At 37.1% G+C, this 20,724-nt stretch overlaps 1 protein-coding gene across 1 annotated transcript in view; it reads right to left on the bottom strand.

The window, feature by feature from the left end:
• Nucleotides 1-20,284, bottom strand: part of GABRA1 (gamma-aminobutyric acid type A receptor subunit alpha1) — a 43,563-nt gene extending 23,279 nt beyond the window's left edge. Inside the window, 6 exon segments of the mRNA XM_065644192.1 lie at nucleotides 3,952-4,019; nucleotides 13,945-14,057; nucleotides 17,752-17,839; nucleotides 19,889-20,160; nucleotides 20,162-20,203; nucleotides 20,205-20,284. Coding sequence (XP_065500264.1) covers nucleotides 3,952-4,019; nucleotides 13,945-14,057; nucleotides 17,752-17,839; nucleotides 19,889-20,160; nucleotides 20,162-20,203; nucleotides 20,205-20,284 — 663 coding nt within the window.
• Between the last annotated feature and the right edge of the window lie 440 nt (nucleotides 20,285-20,724).

Here is a 20,724-nt window from a genome sequence, read left to right as displayed (position 1 = left end):
CATGTAAGCCAGTCCCTTTTTATCTCTTTCAACTGCAAAGAAGGAGGCGAGTGTGAAGGTGGTACAGGTTGCGAGAAGGCAGTCTGGTTCTTCACTTTATATCAACACAAGGTTCTTATGCTGGAAAAGAACAAGGAGTCTGAGAGATTTGATAAGGGACCTGACAGTATAAGACAAGATTCAATTAAAAAGCAGCTGAGAGGTTGTGCCTGGCACAGACTGGATCTTTCTGTATCCCAGGCTGTCGGACCATATAGGATGAATTCATTTTGGCTGAGATTTCATAAGTCCTTAGCTTTCACTACCTACTTTAACATGTACAATAATTCTCCTCAAATGAATCCTGACAGACAGCTGATCTTTAAGATCAAGTCATCAGATGCTCTGATTAGGGCTTTCTTCTACAGGAGGGTGCTATGCAGAACAGAAAGATTTTCTCCAAACCATGTACTATAGCAGTGGTCTGTGTGCAAACATACGAGCAAGATGAAGTTTGGAATAAATTCTCCACAGTGGAGACTCTTCATTCCTTAGTGTGCTGGAAAGGAAAGAAGATTCTTATCTGCACCTTGGCAATAAGTTGTATGGTGTTGAATATTTATAATATGTTGACTTAAATGCTTTCAAATTTACTCATCTGATATCTCTCCCCAGAGGCTGTTTATTCACAGGGTAGAGCACACTCTGGTCTATATCAGACAAGGTGTTGTACAGGAAGGCACTAAAATAGAAATTCATTCCCGAAGAGCTTATAGTGCAGAAGAAGTGGGAACAAAGATTTAATAGGAAAAAAAAAATCCGTCTTTATGAAAAAGGGTAATTTTAAAATGCTACTTATTCCAGATAAAATACACCAAAAATTTCACAAAAGTGACAGTCATGTGAGAGCAGCCTGTTGATTAGTTGATCTGTTCATTAGCTCAGTCCACCATCTGAGAGACCATGTCTGAAAACCTGCAAAATTCTTCCCAAAAAAGTTGGTTTTCTTCTAAAAAAAGTGGGTTTTTTTTTCTTGTTTAACTTTATTCATGAGTTTAAGAACAAACCAAGACACTCTCGTTATAGAATAACAGGTTATGTCTATGCTGCTCTTAAAAGAGTGTATGAGAGGGTGGGTAGGAACACCATGTACTCCCTGATGTATCAGCCTACTATCTATATAACTGCGTCTCTGGATTCCTGCAAACAGATGGTCTAGGTATGCGGATGTCTCACTGGGGCTGCAGTTTCATAATATATGGCGTCAGCTGGAGCAGCTCATTGCCAGTTCTCAGCCCTCGGTCCTGGGCTCAGGCAGCAGTGTGTGGTTCCCTCGGTGGGTCGGTGCAGCTGCCTGGGGGTCTCCCTGTCACCAAGTCCCACAGGCCAGTCCTACACTTACTGTAAATCTGCTCACTGAAGCAAACTTGGGGTAGCCCTCAAATGATGGTGTCTACAACCAACCTGTAGTATGCATAGAGGACTTTGCATTAAATGTACATTGACATTAATGTAAACTTTATATTCTGGTAAAGTTTTCACTTTATCTTCCTCTCTGATTTTCACACTTATTTCCTTAAGCAAAAGAGTTAGGATGAGTAGGCTGCATACACATTACTTTTTAGGGGAGGTGAGTAGGAGTTTTACATTAAATACTTCTCTGTAATTCCTTAGTTTTCAACACATATGAACACCTGCCTGTGTGTTCTTTGGTCATATACTTGATTAAGAGACTGATGAATTCTTTCTCCTGTTTAAGTGAAAATCAGGAGCCAGTGTGGTAGGGTTTTAAATTATTTTTGACATTTTTTTTGGTAGGTGGTGATCAATTATGCTGTAGTAATTCCGCTATACTGAACCTGAAGTCAATAACTTTTTTTTCAAGTATGTCTATTCCTAATTATGAAAAATTATTTTTGGCTGCCAAACTAGCTTTACCTTCTACTTAATTATTAAGTCACCTGAAACTACAAAGTATGAGTAGGTGCTGAAGACCAAACATGATATAGTCCCAAGTATTTCAGCAAGCCTGTCAGTTACTCTAAACTTAGGTCTACATGTAGGTAAGCATTCATATCCATTTGGTTTTTAGACTGCCATTCACTATCAGAGTTTTCTAGTAAATCTGACTCAACAGAGCAAACAATAAGCCAGGTGACTTAGAGAAAACTCTAATAAATATTAATACAAAGCATACATTAACCCGCATATATCTATTATTCTCTTTTTGTTCACCTCCCACAAACATCTATGTCCAGACCACTATCTTAAACTATGTTAATTTTCAGGAAATTAGCAAGAAGACAGGACTGTACAAAAATGGAGCAACCTCCAATCACTTTCAAACTGCAGCTGCTACAGTTTTAATTCAGAGACTATTGAATTAAAAATAGATATATTTTAGTCGCATGACTGTTTGAAGTTTTTGGGTTCTCTGGTGGTAATTGGTTACCTATTTTGAGACAGAAGTGGGAAAGCAAGACGAAGCGTTTTGCTGAAACGATTACCAGAACACAAATAGTGGATGTCTGTGGTTTCTGCCGATCTTTAATCCATGGAATTTCCCCTCTTTTAATGTATTATATAATTTAGAATAATAAGTAGGCATTGTAATTTCACAAGTTTATCACAGAACAAAAAAGCAGAAGTCATTAGATGATTTTTTTTTTTTTTTTAATTCTTCATGGTATATATAGTACTCAGTATATATGTGCTGAGGAGACAAGTCAGCAGTCTAGCCATTTCACTGGATTACTTTTCTGTTGTAGGTCTTCTCAGCAGAATGACTGGTCAAAACATCTGTGCTGGCCAAGCTATTCTTTCTCATTTAAATATCATGGCATCGGTTGCAAGTATGTATTTGACTGTGGTTTTATAGTTGCTATTTTCCAAGCAATTGGGAAAATTTTGTCCTTGCATAAAGTTCATTTAGGAAAATAAACCACATTGCAAAAGTTACTTTTCTGTTATTCCATCTTTTAACATTGTTTTGAGTAGTCAGAAACTTGTAATAACCTGGTATTTAAGGCCTGTCTACAGTTCAAATTAAACTACTGACAATTTTGTGGTAATAAAGGGAACTTGTTTCCTGTCCTGTGATAATTTTTCTCTTTTTTTCCCCATATTTCTTTTGGTGAATGTCTTTAGCTAAATGTAGCCAGCCACAAGGTCGAATAGTTTTCTTCATTTAAATTAATGAGGATGTTTCCAGCATTCATCCTAACACAAGATCTAGCAGATACTAGTAGCTGCAGACCAGGCTTTCCCTGTCAATAACAACCTACTTGTGAAGATGTCATTTATATGCAAAATTTGAAGTACCTTATCCATATTTTTACACAATTTTTAATCTCTTTCAAGACCAGGGCTCATAGCATCTTCATTCAGTTTTCTGAACTTTTCCATCCCCTGCAGTTATCTGGCAATTTCATTTTAATATTAATTCCATGGAGAAGTGACACTAATTCTCTCATTAATCTTCTCTTTCAGCAGCCAAGATCTGGGAAAGTCACTTCCCATTGATCAGTAGCTTTTAATATAAAAATACAGGTTAGACTGTACAGATGTCACACTGTAGGCATAAGTGTTAATTGCATTTTAAGATGATGATCTTTCTCGTCAAATTGGATCAGTGATGTGCCAGCAAGGACCTGAGCAATCATTCTCAGAAGAATACAGATCCAAACCCTAATGCATTTCATAACATATTATGTAGCAAATATAAGGTCTGTTAAAACACGTAATTAAAGTCACTGAGGCTGCTAATTTCAGGGCACTTAAATGCAGTCACACCTAGCAGGAATGGTTGCACATAAAAGCTGACAGCATTTTGGAATCAAGGGTTAAAAAAACCACCACCAACAACAAAAACAGCCTTAAAAGGACTAAATAAGTTATTGCACGGACCTTTCATCCTCCAAATTAAAAAGACAAGAGAAAATGAATGCAGTAGAAATATAGGCCATCACTTACCATATCATGGTCTGAAACAGGCCCAAAACTGGTGACGAAGATGTCAGTCTTCACTTCAGTTACACGCTCTGATGAAGCAGGAAATTAGGACAGTGAGTGTCTATCAACAGTCTTCATTGGATCTAACCACTACCAATTCTCATAATAAATAGAAAAATTATTGGTCTTGATTAGCCATTCTAAAATTGGTCTACAATAAGGTCCTGATAACTTATTGCTTCTAGATTTCATTTCACAGTCAATATTGTCAGCAACACTTTTTTTGATCACAGTGTTTCCACAGAACTTTTTTGAGACATGGCTTGTGATGCCACAGTGCAGCAGCCGTAGTTCCACTGTTGTGGAAATCTTTTCACTCTCTAATAAATCTTCTTGCCTGACAATATAAACAGTGCTCAATATTTTACACAGTACTCAGAAGTCTCATTGGGTACTCAGTGTTTCTGGGCAAGCTGAATGAAGGTCTCAATTAACCTTGGGTTTATGAATTATGTATTTTGCATTGAGACACAGAAACATAGAAGAAAAAAAGAGAGAGAATACACTTCAGTGTATAGAAACATAAAGAGATTTTATTGGTATGAGTTAGAAATAGCTGTATTATCCTTTTTGTTTATTGCAGTTAAGGGTATAATTTTTTTCCAAATAAATGTCAGCTAGACTTCTCTGCTACAATTTTTGACTTATGTATAAATGTTCAAGTTAGTAAATGGTTTAGACTTCTTTTTAAATTGACATGGGCACTAACGTTAGTTTTCCCCTAACAAATTTATTTTGTAGGCCTCAGTGATAGATTAGTATAAAGAATAATTCAGAAATCTATAACATGTACCTAACACAGATTATATGTATATGCTGTACCATAAAGCTAGACTTCTCTGTGATTTCAAGGATGTCCATTTGTTCCATGGCACAATGCCCTGTGCCACTTCAGAAGAATCTTATTGTTCTAGTGGTCACAAATGCTGAGTCTGAGATACCTAAAATGGTGCTGATCTCCAGAAAGGGCCAAACATCTGAATTCTGCAGATCTGTTAAAAGTCACAGTGAGAAATGCATAAGCTTAACCTCCCTCTTCCTCTCCTCCCCCTCTATACACACACACACACACACACACACACAGAGTATCAGTCGCTTGTGAACATATTGGTATTTTCTAGGCCACACATCGCAAAAATATTCACCCAGGATGGCATATATCAAAATAACTCTATTTAAATATAGCTGCAGGGAGTAACACCACCTGGAGGCATGAATCCAAACACTGCTGAGTGGCGCTAACCCCACCAGCCTTCAGAATTTACACTGGTGTAAGTCTGAATACATCTACTATAGTGCTATACAGGCCAATATGGGGGGTTTGGTAGAAATTTCAAATGTGGAAGGAGTGATACATTTCTCGAATAAATTTGAGAAAAGAAATAAATTGAGAAATTTTGAATATTAAAAGTACTTCTAAAGAGACTAAACAAAAAGTACATGTATAGGATGTAAAAGTCATGCAGCAGGCAAAAATTTTCATAAGACTAAGAAATGTATGTATGTCGCTATCTGTATGTTATTTAAATATTATAAAATAATTAAAATAGAAAAGTAATTTGATACAACCCTCTGATTTCAATGGACTTTGGACTGATTAAGTACGATTTGTTTCATCTTACGAGAAATTTCTAACAGAAGAGAAATAAGGAATCAAGGTTAAGCAGCCAGTAACATAAATTTCCATTTTTGATGCACGATTTCTGAGAATTAGTGTTTTACAATGCACTTCCATTTAAAAAGTCTACCACTTCTAAATATATAAAAATGTAAGTGGTTTTATATAAACATTTGGTATATATACAATAAAATATGTCCTTTTGTGAGACAGCAATAATCCAGATGTTATATTAGATCTGATTCTACTGCCATTCCAGTAATGCACTGAGTGATGCTTGTATTCAGTTACCAAGTTAATGTAAAAATCAGGTGGCAGCAAAAGTAATCTCCAGGACTCATTAAAAAAGTTAAAGGATGAAATTTCCAAAGTATTATTCATAATCACAGAAAGTAAAATACTATGATGTGGCTGAATTGCCTAATAATATTCTTTTTGTTCTTTATATCTGTGACTGAGATGTGTACAAACTGCAGTAACTATTGACAAAAACATTGGATAGGTGGCATTTCCTCCTTGGCTGTGAAATTAATGTGTGACCTTATCACTGTTTACAAGCTTTTCACCCGACAAAGTAATTTAAGTATTCTCTTTACATCTAATTGGCTCTGGACTTAAAGAAGTTAAAATTTAGTGAAAATTCAATCTTCTATTACTGGAAGAATCATATGATTGTCCAGGAGTTACTTGGCTTGGAAAAAAACTCTTCTGTCCTTCAGCTTGTCGCTTTCACAAAAGATCAAGAGGTTGTGATCTTCATGAAAGAGCTGGCAGAAAAAGCAGATGAAGATTTCACGAGGGCCAGTAGAACATTGCTGAATGGATTCTTTATATTCCAGCTACTGACTCGCCATTTCTTAAGACTGAGAAACTAATATAGTCATAAAACCTATTAGCCTTTTTCATATTGAAAAGTAAAACTCGAATGACTCTCTTAAAGATCTTTCATCCTGACTCCCCATCTCTCCATCTCCTTTCCATTGAGGCACTTCCACTGGTGTCATTAGGGGACAGAAGATCATAGAAACACTTCAGGTGCAATGCATTCATCCCTACTGGTGCAAACTCGGAGTCCCAGCTCTGAGTGAGCCTCTGTTTAATACAATATAGCTAATGGATTTACCTTGCTCAAACACAGAATATATTCTTTGAATTAGCAGCATATCATGTAGTGGTATCCTGATTCTAGTTTTGGGAGACGTGTGGTCATAGTGGAGAGGTTGAGGCTTAAGGAAATCACTTGAAGGACACAAAATGGAAACTAAAGGCTTTGGCAGTAAGATGGAAGATATCCAAGGTAGCGGAAAGATGAGTGATGCCTATCCTTCTAGATAACATTGGAGATAATTGAAGGGCCACATAAGTCATAAGTCATAACAGAAAATCAGATTGTGCACTCCTAAGAGATTGTGTTATCTTCATACTGATTACACATTTGCAGAACATCTAATCCCAGGTCTCTTCGAATTCAAATAAAACCCCTGTACACACCACCAAATGATTTCTTTCTTTGATATGTACCTCATTTTCAAGAGCAATGAAAAAAGTGTGTTTGAACACACAGAAAAAGCTTAGCCCCTCCAAAGCCATATGGAAGTTTTGAAATTTTTGTTTACTGTTTTACTAATTAGATGATTCAACTGTGCTTTGTTAAGAGCTTCAGAAGTTGTGAGTCACTCCTGCATAGGACATGTGTTTACTCATACAGTTGGGGTATATATTTAGAATCAAGGTTAATCATGTTCAGTTTGCAGCTCGATTACCATGGGAAAGTTTAAACTGTGCTTCAGATGCTCAGAATGCGTTTTTCAGGAACCTCAAATCCTGAGCTATATTCAAAATCTTCATAACGTCCCTAAGAACTAGAGAAAATTCTAAGTTATTGAACAAAACAAGCTCAGGTTAAGGAGCTGATCAGACTGCTGAAGATAAGTCCATCAGTAGTAAAGACATGTTAACCGTGTCTCTTGACTGTAACATCTATCTCATGAAGTAATATAGGGATATCTGTAAAATATATCACAATTCCAGTAAAAACAAAACAAACCCAAGGATATTATTAATGACTTACTAGTTTTACTATAAGGCACCCATAGAGTCCAAGTAGTTACTGATCAGCAAAATAGCAGCTGAGTAGCACACCTGGACACTCTGGAGCACGGCCTCAGGCAATCGATCCATATCAGGCTGTGAAAGCACCAGTCAATGGCAACTACTGTAATTTTACTGCTTACGACTACTGCATTTTGCTAATGATGCTAGGCTAACCTAAACTCTCAAAATTAATAACAATAAATATTTTGATTTAAACTCCCAGGGAGCTCGTTATTGCTAGAATTGTGATTGGATTACAAATTGAGAACAAAATAAGAAATACAGAAACAGATTTATTTAAGCAGCAGGAAATAAGCCTATTTATTATAGGAAACTATATGTTAACTGTTTCCCTTTGTGACCTGCTGGTATTTGAGCACAAGGCTTACTTGAAGTGCACATTTTGATGGTTTAAATTAGTTTTATCTTTTTTTGGTAATGCACTTGCTCCTCCTGCATGTCTTGGGTCAGTATGTGCTGTAATTATTAAAATGCAGGAGACTTTTCCTATGGTTTCAAATGAAAGAATTTAGATGCTTGTACAGCATACACTAGTATTACTAAAAAAAAGTAACACAGACTAATCACTCTGCATCCTATGAAGTATTTGTATTGAAGAACCACAAGAAATAAACTCATAAGAATGTTATGTTGTTGTTTTTGTTAGAGACCAAAAGGGTGAAAAGCGACCTGTCCTGTGATTACCCGGCTGTATGTGCTGCCAGGAAGGGCTTCCAGAGAGCTACGCGGTGTTGTGGCAGCTCTCTCCATGCCAATTAACAGCTCAAAGCTGCTCATATCCTCCCTACCTCCCTACTGTTGTATAAAATCAATTTTCCTAGGGGCTTCTATGGCTTTTTACAGTTGCCTTTGCATCAATGTGTTGCCTACTGTGTGGAAAAAAAGACCAAAATCAGCCCTTTCAGTTTGTAGAGATTTAAGTATAGCATCTAGTCCTTCTTACAGAATTCTGTGTAGAGGACTACTAGTAGGACTAGTATAGGACTGTCTTCATTTAGAGTAAAAATGTTTAGGTTTAACTAAATTTTTATGACACACACAGACCAAACCCATATTTTCTCTAAGTTTTTAAGTTAGCTCTGATATGGGTTCAAATACAACAATTTCCACTGGGAACTCAATCACCAAGAGGTATGTTCATCATATATTTATACATAATATTCTCATAAAACTGAATTTTAGAACCTAATTAACATAAAACTGTCAGGTTTATTTTCCATCACTTCAAATGTAATCATCCTGTGGAAATAATGAATTGCGTGAAATAGACTGACGTTTCACTTAAGGACAGTCACACTCAGTTTTAACAAACATCACACAGGAGAGATCAACAAATAGCTTTTACTGATAACGTAAACCAAGTATAAGTCTGTTCAATAGTGAAGTAATATTGATATTCTTCTTGGGATGATCTAATGGACCCAACTATAAAAGCAAATTTTGTTTAGGAACATTCTGGTCTTCATCATCAAACCCACTCTTGTCCTTCTTAGTTCTGTATTAAAAAAAACTTTCTACTACAAAATCCCTTTCAAAGGGATAAACCACATATACAATTATTCTAAGTTAAAAGGTTGCAGACTACCTGATATCCTTTAGTTTTAGAGCAGGGATGTGTGCATTGCAAAGGTGATAGCCTTAAAAAAATCTGTAGCTGCACCCGATGTCATGTTAAATCTCTGCACCAGGTCCGACCAGGCTGCCCTGTGCAAGCTGCCCTCTCTGCGCTGTGGCGACATCCCAGGGCTCACCTCTGTCCCCCGCATGATGACAACCCAGGAAAAAAGGCAATGGCAAAGTCATTTATCTGAGGAACTTATTTTTTCCACCATTTTTCATTGCTTTTCAATTCTTTTAAAGTCTTGCTCTAGATATAGTGGTGTACTAGGAGACATCACCAAACATTGAGGTGAATTTTCCTCCTTATTTGACTCCTTCCCAGCACTATCTGATCCTTTACTTTGTTCAGGATTGTATATTTGAAAAAAGAACAGCATCTTTATTATTAAGCCTGTTTCTGATCACCGCTAGTTCTAGGATCCAGATAGTTCCCACAGAAAATTATGCTATTACCTAAATGACTTCAGTGTTTATTTTTTTGCTTGATGTCTAACATGATTTTCTCTTTTTCAGCTTCAGTATGTTACTCTCTGCAATCCCTCTTCCTTGCTTTTTGTAAATTATCCGCTTGTAGATTTAATAGGTCTCCTCTACTGTGATTCAGAATGGTTTTACATTAATTTTGAAAGTTCCATTTTCCAGGTATAAATAACAGTAAACAGTTATTTGTCCATGTTTATGGATGGGTACAACAGATGCTGTTTCCTAGCATGTCTGACTAAGTGACTATGCCCACATATGAAGGAGGCAAACACCTAAAAACATAATTTATATCAATAATTCTTGATAAGAGGTGCAAATGTACCAATGCATAACATAGTGCTGTGTTTGTCTTTTAAAAAAAGCTCAGATAAATTTTAGCCATAATGCTATTTTTAAAATAATGAGCATATTCAATCCCTATAATTTTTCTCTTTGGGACACCTACTCCATTTTTTTTAGTATTCTTGTTAATGAGAACTATTTCCTTCCTCGTTTAATGGCAAAATGCTCAGAGCTGCTCATTTCATTTCAGGTATGCCCTTACTGGATAATCTGATGAATAGTAATTTTCATTCCCATACTCGTTATGGAGGATATGTGTCTTTTAGTTTTCCTTTTGAAGTGATACCTCAAAAGGAGATCTAAAAAAAGGCAAGGGAGGACTTAATATTAATCTAGTAGTGATTCCATGCATTCTCAAAGAGTGATTCAAAATTCAGGACCTCTAAATTTTGTTTTATCTCAATTCTCCACCTTTTAACCTGGCTTTCCAATGAATACATAGTATAGCTCCAACAATGTATCTTTGTAATGAGATCTCTCCAGGAGCTTGTTCTTGGCTTCGTGGCACCTCATCTGCCTCACTAGGATGTTTCTAGCAAATAATGAAACTGTTCACCACACTTATTACAAACTTGGGAAAGAGAAATGTCATGATGTTTATTTCAAAAAGGAGGAAGTGACTCCACTAAGTGAACACAGCAAGATCAAGATCAAATCCCGTTCACAATTCATTGCAATTTTTCAGTAAGCATACCTTTTTTGTCACTGAATTCGTCATGCATATATGTAAACACAAGGAACAAGAAACAAATAAACTGGCTGAAGAAACTCTATCGTCTACCTTTTCTTCCATAGGCGAGAAAGAGAGAAATTGGTTCTCTTTTGTGTTTCTGTTCATGCATAGAGTTCTGTTTTCTGCAGGTGTATATCTTTGAAAAACTGCACTACAGAAGGAGAGGTCATCCAGGGCTAAGCAGAGAGTTTTCTGCAATGTGCCCGTTTCTGTAGCAGAAATTAACTGTACCATGCAAAGTTTTATTTCATCTACTGTTTCTTAGAAGGCATAGAAAGAACAGGATAGACAATTTTGGATAATTGGGAGGGTGCTTTAGTGTCATCAGTGGTATACAGATTTACATCATGCCTAACAGCATGAAATTTATCAGCATAACATAGATGTATGAGGGTTTCCAGTCTCTTAAATTCTCTGATAGATACATCACCGCTAATATGGAAAGAATGAGTTTTAGACCTAATTATATGTATCTAAAAATGCTATTATATTGTAGCTTTCCTAACTTTCTCTTTAGACTAGATAAAAATCGTGTTCTGATTGAAATATTTAATAAGAAGCCATCAGTGATGTTGGGAAGAAAAATCAAACTACTGCTCTGTCATATACATGTTAAAATTTCCAGCAACAGATTATGCTATAATGGAAGGCTATTGAACTTCCAACTCCCAAAATCATGCTGTATTTGATATATTGATTTAGACTCCTCAATGGATATTTTTACATATGGAACATTTCAGAATACATTTCCCCATTATACAAAGTGTCTATATCATATGTGTCAAAATTCAGTCATCTTGAGGCTCTTAGCTCATATTTAAATATCTCAGCAAGAAGGATTTGCAGAAGTGAATTTCAAAATTCCTAAGCAAACCATTTATCATAAATTGGTATCAGAACTGAAAACAATGACCTAGATATTTGTCCCTAGTTTCTGAATTCTATAATTTATGTCTTCTGAATAAAGCATTATTCAACAGTTAAAAGGTTAAACCTACTTCTTAATGTATTTGATTTTAAACATTAGGTTACTGCCCACAATTTCATCAGATATGGAATATTTTAAAATTCCTAGTACTCTTAGTTATAGTATTCAAAGCTGACAAACATAACAGATAAATTCACTCGAACTGACACTGTGAAATTATAATGTACTGAGCAACAAGGAAACTGTGATACTCAAGGTTCTTGTCTACAGGTAGGAACATGCAACATAATTCAAAAAAGGAGGGATGCAAAGATTGTTTAAACTCCTCTAAGCCTTGGTTAGAGAAACTACTCCAATCCTGCCTTCCCTTCGCCCCATATTTCCCATGCTCCACTTTTTTTGCTTTTAACTGGTAGTGATGCAAATGGCTATAAAAGTTTGTGGAGAGACTCATTTTCTCCTATAAGAGCAGTTACATTAAACAATCTTTCTGTCAGGAGTAAATTTTAACTGGCCTGGGTGATCCTTTCACGAGGTATGCAGACCTGTTCTCCCAGTACACCCCTCAAGTCTGGCTTCAGAACCATGTATAAACACACATACGGAGGACTCTGTGCTGATGCACTTAGTTCTCTAAATTGCAATCCAGAGGATGAGAGAAAACCCTTCCCTTGCTTCTCCCTTTGTTTGTTCTCCTAGTAACTGCTAAACAAATCATAAGAGCTACAAAGCTCATATAAGAAATCATCATATGCTCAGATATTTCTTGTAGACATGTACCAGACTCTACACAGTTTACAGTTTCATTTATTTATTGCCTTATCTGCTATGTTTATTTACTGTGATATAGTAGCTGACTGAGCTGTACAGTTGCATTAATCAAAGATTAGGGAATATTTATTTCTACACTAGTCCAACGGTTTACAAATAAGCAGGCAGTAGGTAAAAGTAGAAAGTGATTCTTATTTTGTTATGGATTATCTGAAATTGCACACAAAAATTTATAGACCAACCCTTTTAAAACATGTGATTCTGTGATGTTAATTAACACTTTATAAACAGAATTTTATCTTTAGCCATTCCTTGAAGTCAGGGAAGTCAAACTATTAAAGAAGTTGACTCACAATTCAAGAACTGTTGCAAGATCATAGCCTCAAACCACAGAATAAGCTTATTCTTAATTACCCTCCATTTTATCTGCAGGAGATTGTATAAAAATTCTTAATGTAACACCCTACTCTTAAAATGCAGTTCCTTTAAGAGGTATTATATGAAAACAGTTTAGAGCTATACCTTGTGGAGTGGGTTGCTTTTTTTTTATTTTACCTGAAGAGTCCAGGAGAAAAAAAAAAATCTGAAATAAGTGAATCCAGCTTTTCCATGCACTGGAAAGAACAGATTTCTGCCTGTATGTTTAGAACTTTTAAAACTTTCATGTTTGTGAACAACAAGGTTTTAAGACCCATTTTTGAGATCGTGTCACAGCAGAACAAATCAAAGAGTGAATGTAGGAATGTTGATAAAGGCTAGACTTTGTAATAACATTTTTATAAAGATGTAATTGCTATGTGTTTTTATACCTTTTTATGGATTCAGCACCAAGGACAGAAGAAAAAAAGACATTTTTACCAAGCTGTGAAGAACAAGTGTTACAGAAACAAATCCTGACATACCGAAGTAGAAAAAAAATCTTATAAACTTCTCTGTGACTTTTATGACTAAGGTTGATTGATGCTTTCACTTTTAAAACCAAATCCTCTTATGAAGATAGTCATAGATAGTTGTGCTGTTTAGGCCTGAGTCATAAACTTGTCATTTGTCAGGTCATAGGTCATATTTTATTTTCTTTTGTTCTTCATACATTTAAAGTTTTAATATGTATTCAGAGGTCTTCTTGAATTGTGAACCATTTTCTTCTTCCTTTGGGTATAAGTGTGAGAAAACTGAGTATGTGAAAGACAGAGATGGCATGGCATTGTTGAAAAAAGAGGCTATTGCTTATCAGCATTATTTTATGTGTACATATAAATGGAATTGAGTATATAATGGAAAAATAACAGTGTTTTAAATTATTTTTATCTAACATGTAACCTTGAAAATTATAACGCAACACACCTCCTAGTCCTGGTCTCAAGCGATTATCATAACCATCCAGCAGACGATCCAATATTCTGGTAAATACTGTGGTGTTGTCTTTAAGTTCATCTTGTGATGAGGTTTGGCCATAGCTGAAATACAGAACGGTTAACACTGAAAAACAGTAATCCACTAATAACCTTACAAAACAGTAATTCCAAAATCTGTTTAATCTTGCTTATACTGGTTTGTGGTCACAAAATCTCCTCCATAAAACAGATTGTAGTGCTTTATAGGGTCCTTTCACTTAAACATTTTCTTCTGAAATTGTACATTTTTTATAGTTTCATAGAAAATTAGTGCCTCTCTATAAACAGTGAGCAAATAGAACATTCGTTCCTTAATGTTTATCTCATTATTCATTAATGGTTATGATGTTCTAATATGTGTGTTCCTCGGTAAAGGGCTCATTTGTCAGCAAAAGATAATGTGTTTAATTCATAATAAAGGGTTTGCACACAAGGAAAGATACAATAATTTAGAACACTGACACTTAAGTACTGAAAATAAATGCTAAAACAAAGATAAAACAAAATATACAGAGGTGTTTTCTTTAGGAATATAGACGTAAATCACATGAGTGTGCGTTTTCATAGCTAAATATATAATTTTGCTTAATTTTATTTCCCATTTTCCTTTAGCAATTAGATTTGGAGGAATACCTCTAGCTTTTCCTTACAAATATGTAATGAAACCATCTGTTGATGCAGAAATCTCTCATGTCTATAAAGCTTCACTTACAGATCCCTAATGCATATCTCTAACTCAGCCAAAGATCCTGAAATTTTGCTTGAACAAGGATGAAATTAAGCTATTTGAACTCAGCTACCAAACTCTTACTTTCATCAGTACAAATGAGAATTAAAACCTTGGGCTTAGTGGTTTCTTTCCGCTGCAGGTGACATCAGAATCAACATTTTTCTTAAATCTGAAACCTTTACCAAATACCCCATCATAGATGATTCCCTTAATCAGTATAGTTTTTTTCATTCATTGCTGGGAAGACTTCCATTTAAAAATACGTGTAGTCATCGTGACTAAAAGCAAAAACACTGCTTTCCAAAACATATTGTCACACACATTGCTACTGAACTGGGTAAACAGTGCGGTGCCAAAAAAACTTCTGTTAGGCTCAGGTCTGGTCACAAATGTGATTCTTCCATTGGGCAGCTTGTTATCCATACGGCTCTGCCAGTTCCTGCTCTAACCAGCAAAGACCATCTTATGAGGAATATTGAGTTACACGAAATGATCTGGTTCTGCTAAAATACCTAAGAAATTATTTTCTGTAAGCTGCATCAGTTAGACATCCTTTTTGTACCCCACTTGTATCAAACAAAGAGAGAAGGAGGAAAGATACCCTGGATGTAGGTACTCTGGAAATGCTTCCAAGTTATTTTGCAGTACAGGTTGGAATACATAACACTACAAATTTAAATGGGTTTCAGAACTGGCACTCATAGAAGTTTTACTAACTTTTGTTTTATTTCAATAGGATGTGAATTTGTAGAGAACAATTTTCAGGGTTTCTTTAATGCATATAAATCCTTCTAATGAAAAAGACGAAATTTCTAACAGTTTTAAAAAATACTATTAATAGCATCTGGCTATACCCTTCATTAAATTAAACTAAAAAGGTTGATTTATATTTCTTTTTCATACCTGCAGTTGAATGTTAAGTCACAGACATTAATATTTTTTTTCTTTTTTGCTTCCTATATGTTACCAAATAACAAGTTCTCCTGCTGTCTTCAGTGAGCATTATCTTTCAAAGGATCATCCCTTATACGCCTTATGTAGAATTGCAATACAGGACTTTTCACTGGATTAAATTTTATATTGACGCTCATTGTCAGTAAACAAGCTGCTGTACATACATATCTCAAGGATAGCACAAGGTCATCAGCATTAAGGTGACAGGATATAAAAATACTTCAGAAATTTTAGTGGTAAACAAGTGAGTATGTTTGCAGATGAGGCGTCAGAATGATGGACCAGTGGCAGTGCAGTGGGAAAGGATGCTACACAATTCACCGCTTCCATTCTGGGTGTCGCATTTGTCAGCACCCTTACCTGTTCTTCCCACCATTTTATCAGAGGTAAAAAGCACCGTTAGGGCTGGTTTTAACTGACATATGGTCACAACAGGAAGAATCTGAGCATTTGTGTACATATGAAGTATACTGGAACTCCAGAGGAGTTGTGATTTTTCATTCAAAACACACACATTAGAATCGTCTTAATGCTGGTTTTTTATGACAAGAAGAATGGTATGGAAAGACTGTGCCTTTCTGTATCACAAACACTTTATCTAATTCATAAATTGTTTTTTATCATAGAGGACTAACAGCACTCCAAAAGAAAAGGTGGGTGAAGTTACCATGACAAAGTGGCTTTAGAAACAGATATATTTCATGTAAGGTGTGTACATTTTGAGGAAAAAGTGACTGTATGCGATTGTGTTTTCATATTAAACCACAGTATAATAAAAAACTGTGCACTAACTCCATCTACAGGTCATTATAATAGTGACATACCATATAATTTTTAAACACTAGTCGAATGTGTTTTAATTCTCACTTTAAGAACACACATACATTGTAGGTGTAATAAGTATATGTACACATATATATGTACACGTATCCATATAATAAACAGTTTTTCACAAAATTCTTTAGCTAGGCCAGATAAATCACTTCATTAACACTTCAAATCTCACCTTTCTTAATATATTATCAAAATAAAGGTATTGCTTCTAAAATGTCACGTTTATTCAATACAGCAGCTGCTACTTTCATCATCTGCTTTAATTCTTATTTCTTCTATTTTGTAAGAGAGAGAAAATGCTTGTGCAGATGAACCTTTGCCCAAAGTAGCCAGAAGATAAGTTTATCTAGAGCTGCAAATGTATAAGGAGACACTATGGAGATCAAGGCACAAATAACATCTTTTAGGGATCACTATTGACAATACAAAATTTCTACTGCTTTTTGGTCATTAGGTAGTATTACTGGCAGGACATCAATATTTTTAAAATACAGAAATACATCTGTGAGTCTTCTTACCGAATTTTGAATTGCAGAGAGTACTTCAAGTATACTCCAAACTGTTTTATAGTCTTTAGTTAACCTACTAGTTGTTAGATGAGGCATTGTATGACTGGAAATTGTTCTTAATACTAATGCTATTTTTAGACTTTGATTTCAACATATATTCCATAAACATTCAGTGCAGCGTGGTCATTCAAACATAAACTATTACGGGGTCTGAGCTTACAAATTCTCCTTCATCCAAGCAGTGTCCCTTCACCAGGAAGGTCTAACTTCAGATTTGGAAAAATAGCTACTAAGTTAGGATACAATCCTGACCAACCAAGAAGTGAAATTTTTGCCTTTGCTTGCAGGGACAATAAAGTTACTAAATAGCACTTCAATGAGATTTTTTAGAACTTAATTACACTTTTTTATTGTAAAGAAACTTGTAATTCTGAGCAGTCATTATATAAGACTAGAAAGAATTGCACAGGTGTTTAAGAGATAGTTTAGTTTCAATTTGTTTCAGGAAGACTTGGCTATTTTTTTTCTTGACAATATTGAAAAAAGGTGTTATGCAAACGAACCCCGGTTTTCTTTCAGTCTTCCCTTAGTTAGATTTAGCTGCGATTTGAACAGGGATTAACTTCCCTCAATACACTTGTAGTGCAGTCTATTCAGTATTCGTCTTATGCTGCTATATTAAATTAAACGTTCCTAAAATTGTTGGTGCATTAAAAGAATATCTCCCCACCTTCTTTCAGTCAATGCATTGAGAAGGAGGCTCCAGGCCCAGAGGCAGTCACAAAGCACCAGGATTCTCTTCATGGTGGGCTCTGAAACTGGAAGAAAAAGAATCTTTAACATTCCCTACATTAAAACAGGTACTGTGGAAAAAAAAGACTGATTTTTGAAACTTTTGCAGAACAACTTGATGTCAGGCAATGACCTTACAATAATATAGCTCATGTCAATCAGAATAAGGGAGCATGGCCTTGGCTGTTCTTCTGTTTACCTTCTAGACATAGAGGCTTAAAGTGGGATTCATTTTGTGGTAAGGGTATATTCTTTTTTGCATTATTCTGGAACTTTATCTATGAGTTAAAGCTGCTGTCCCCAAACTCTGTGGCAATTCTTCCTGAGTTTCCTCCTGTGCTGAAAATGTGACAAGGCACCTCCGTAACATTTCCAGATAACCGAGTGTAGTGTTTTTTTGTTTGACTTAAACCTGCCCAAGTCCTTCCAAACCTCTTGGAAGGTGTCGGTGTGTGGTAGTGTGACTTAGAAGAGCGGTGCTTCCCTCACAGCCCCTGCTTTGCTTTGATGTGGTGGAAGCAACTTTCTCCTGCAGATATTACTATTCTCCTCTTCCCTGAAATATTAGCATCAGAGAAGGAGTAAAATGATTAGATTCTGATGGTGATCTCCTGCTACATATGTACACTAATATTTTTATTGGGCTAAAGGGCACAATGCATGATCAAACCATGTGCTGACAACCTACATACCATCTCCTAAATCTCTGTCAGTCTCTGCTGCTAGGAAATGTTTTTTTGCATTAGCAGCCTTCTCCTCTCCAATTGTCTCCTGTTCTCCCTCCAGACTTCACTGAGTTACTCTCAGTTTACTTTTGAGTAAAAAGCAGCACAACTCAGAAGGTTTCTTTCACTTTCTAATAAACCATAAAATACAAAGTTAGCTGATATCTGTGGAATCGGTGAGCCCAGGAGATGCTGCAGGTCCCTTTACATATCTATAGACTGTGTGCTGGAATCCAGTCGATTTTTAGTATTCGTCGGATTAAATAAGGGCAACAAAATACGAAGCCTGTATTTCCCCCCAATAGTGAATTCGAGTTATTTTAAATGCCTAAGAAAATGAAGCACTGTAGATGGAAATGTTATTGTACCCCAATTCACTGAACACTCTCGGGGACAATTTGAATCAGTAAAATAGCATTACAAAGCGGTATGTAAGCTGTGAGATCTAATTAATGCGTTTATAGCCAAATGATCGGTAGATAAGCATCGAGTGGGGCTGAGCTAATCTAACTGAATAGGAAGGAGCTGGATGTGGCAGGAAAAGCGTGGATAAAGATCTTCAGGGACCAGACGGGCATCTTAACTTGCCCTGTGATCAGCCCCCTTACAAAGGGAAAGCAACATCTGTGGCTTCAAAAATCACCTTCTCCCGGTCCTGCCAACTTCTGCCTTTGCAAAAGGCTCCTCGGGATAAAGAACGTGAATGGTTCTGAACTATCTTGATCTATTGAGCTCCACACCCGCCCCCCTCCCAATACCATCCCCCGCTTCAGTAAACCCGTACAGGCACTATAAATCCTGGAGAAGGAAAGTTTCTTGCAGCTGGAAAAAGCAGATGTTAACAAAGACTTTCAAGGAACGTTAAACACCAGCAGCCCCCAGACCCTGGCCTCCCCGAGCCCGCACCGCCTGTCAAACCAGCTCTGGCTTTCCCATTCAAAATGGGAGAAAGAGCCACACTTGTGGGAGAATTTCGGCAGTGCCCAACGGAAGACCAAAAAAAAAAAAAAAAAAGGAGAGGGGATGAGAGGGGGCATTTTGATGCATTTCTGACCCCCGGTGAGAGATTTGCCCATCTCTGAGGCGCAAACCGAGACTTGTTTTCCTCCTGGCATTTCAACTTTGTATTTCCCCCTCACCCTGAGAAAGCCACCCCTCCCATCGCCTCCCTCAGAAAGGAAAAAAAAAAAAAAAAAAAAAAGCCCCCAAACCAAAAAACCTTTTCGAAGCGACCGGTAGAAATCAGTCCACGCTAAAAAATAAATAAATAAGATCAATTAAATGCCCATCGATCGCTGCGGATTTTCAAGCTGGAGAAATAGGAAAAAAATCAGCCCGACCCGGCGGTACCTGCGGAGCGAGGGGAGAGGAGCCGCCTGCGCGCCTGGACGCGGTGCCCGCAGCCGGGAGCGCCCGGGAGGGTGCGGGGTGTGCGCGGGTGTGCGCGCGTGTGCGAGCGAGCAGCCGCCCTTACCGGGAGCCCCTCGGGCGCGGGTCCGCGGCGCCGCTGGCCGCCTCTGCCGGTGCTGCCCGCCCGCCCGCGCGGAGGCTGCGCGGCTCCGGCTCCGCCGCTCACTCCGCCTCGGCCATCGCCGGTGCCGCCGCTGCTCCGCTCCTCCGGGTTTAGCACCCAAATTTCTCCTCCCAATATTCTGACCGCAGCTATACAACAAAAGCTTTCTCTTTACCAAGACAGTAGTAATACGTCCCAGGGTAAACCGGATGTGAAATAGGCTGTGACTTCATGCCAGAGAGATTTTATTTTAGAAAGGAAGGTGGTACCAAGCTCTCATCTAGAGACCAATCCGCCCATTTTTTATATGCAGCACAATTTAACTTCCAGTGCTCTCGCCCTAATCCCTTTCTCTCTGGCTGCAGACTCAAATCCTTCTACAATCTGCAGCGTTATTATTTAGGGGGGAGGCTGCACGGCTGGGGGGGATGCTGCACTGAGAATCTTTATAGACACTTGCAGTTTACAAAACAGTCTATTTGAAGGGTCGTACATTAAAAATATAACCGATATGCGTTAGCGTTCAACCTTTGATCAAATATTTAATCAAAGCATAAATATGAATGAAGGCTACCTACAAACGTAGAGGATGCGGCACTACGCGCGTGTGCCTGCAGGCGGTATATACCCATAGAGACCAGGCGGTAGCCCATGGATGTAACCAGACGGGGAC

The sequence above is a fragment of the Caloenas nicobarica genome, chromosome 13 (assembly GCF_036013445.1).
Source record: "Caloenas nicobarica isolate bCalNic1 chromosome 13, bCalNic1.hap1, whole genome shotgun sequence".
NCBI lineage: Eukaryota > Metazoa > Chordata > Aves > Columbiformes > Columbidae > Caloenas > Caloenas nicobarica.
This window is presented reverse-complemented; position numbering and strand designations above follow the sequence as displayed.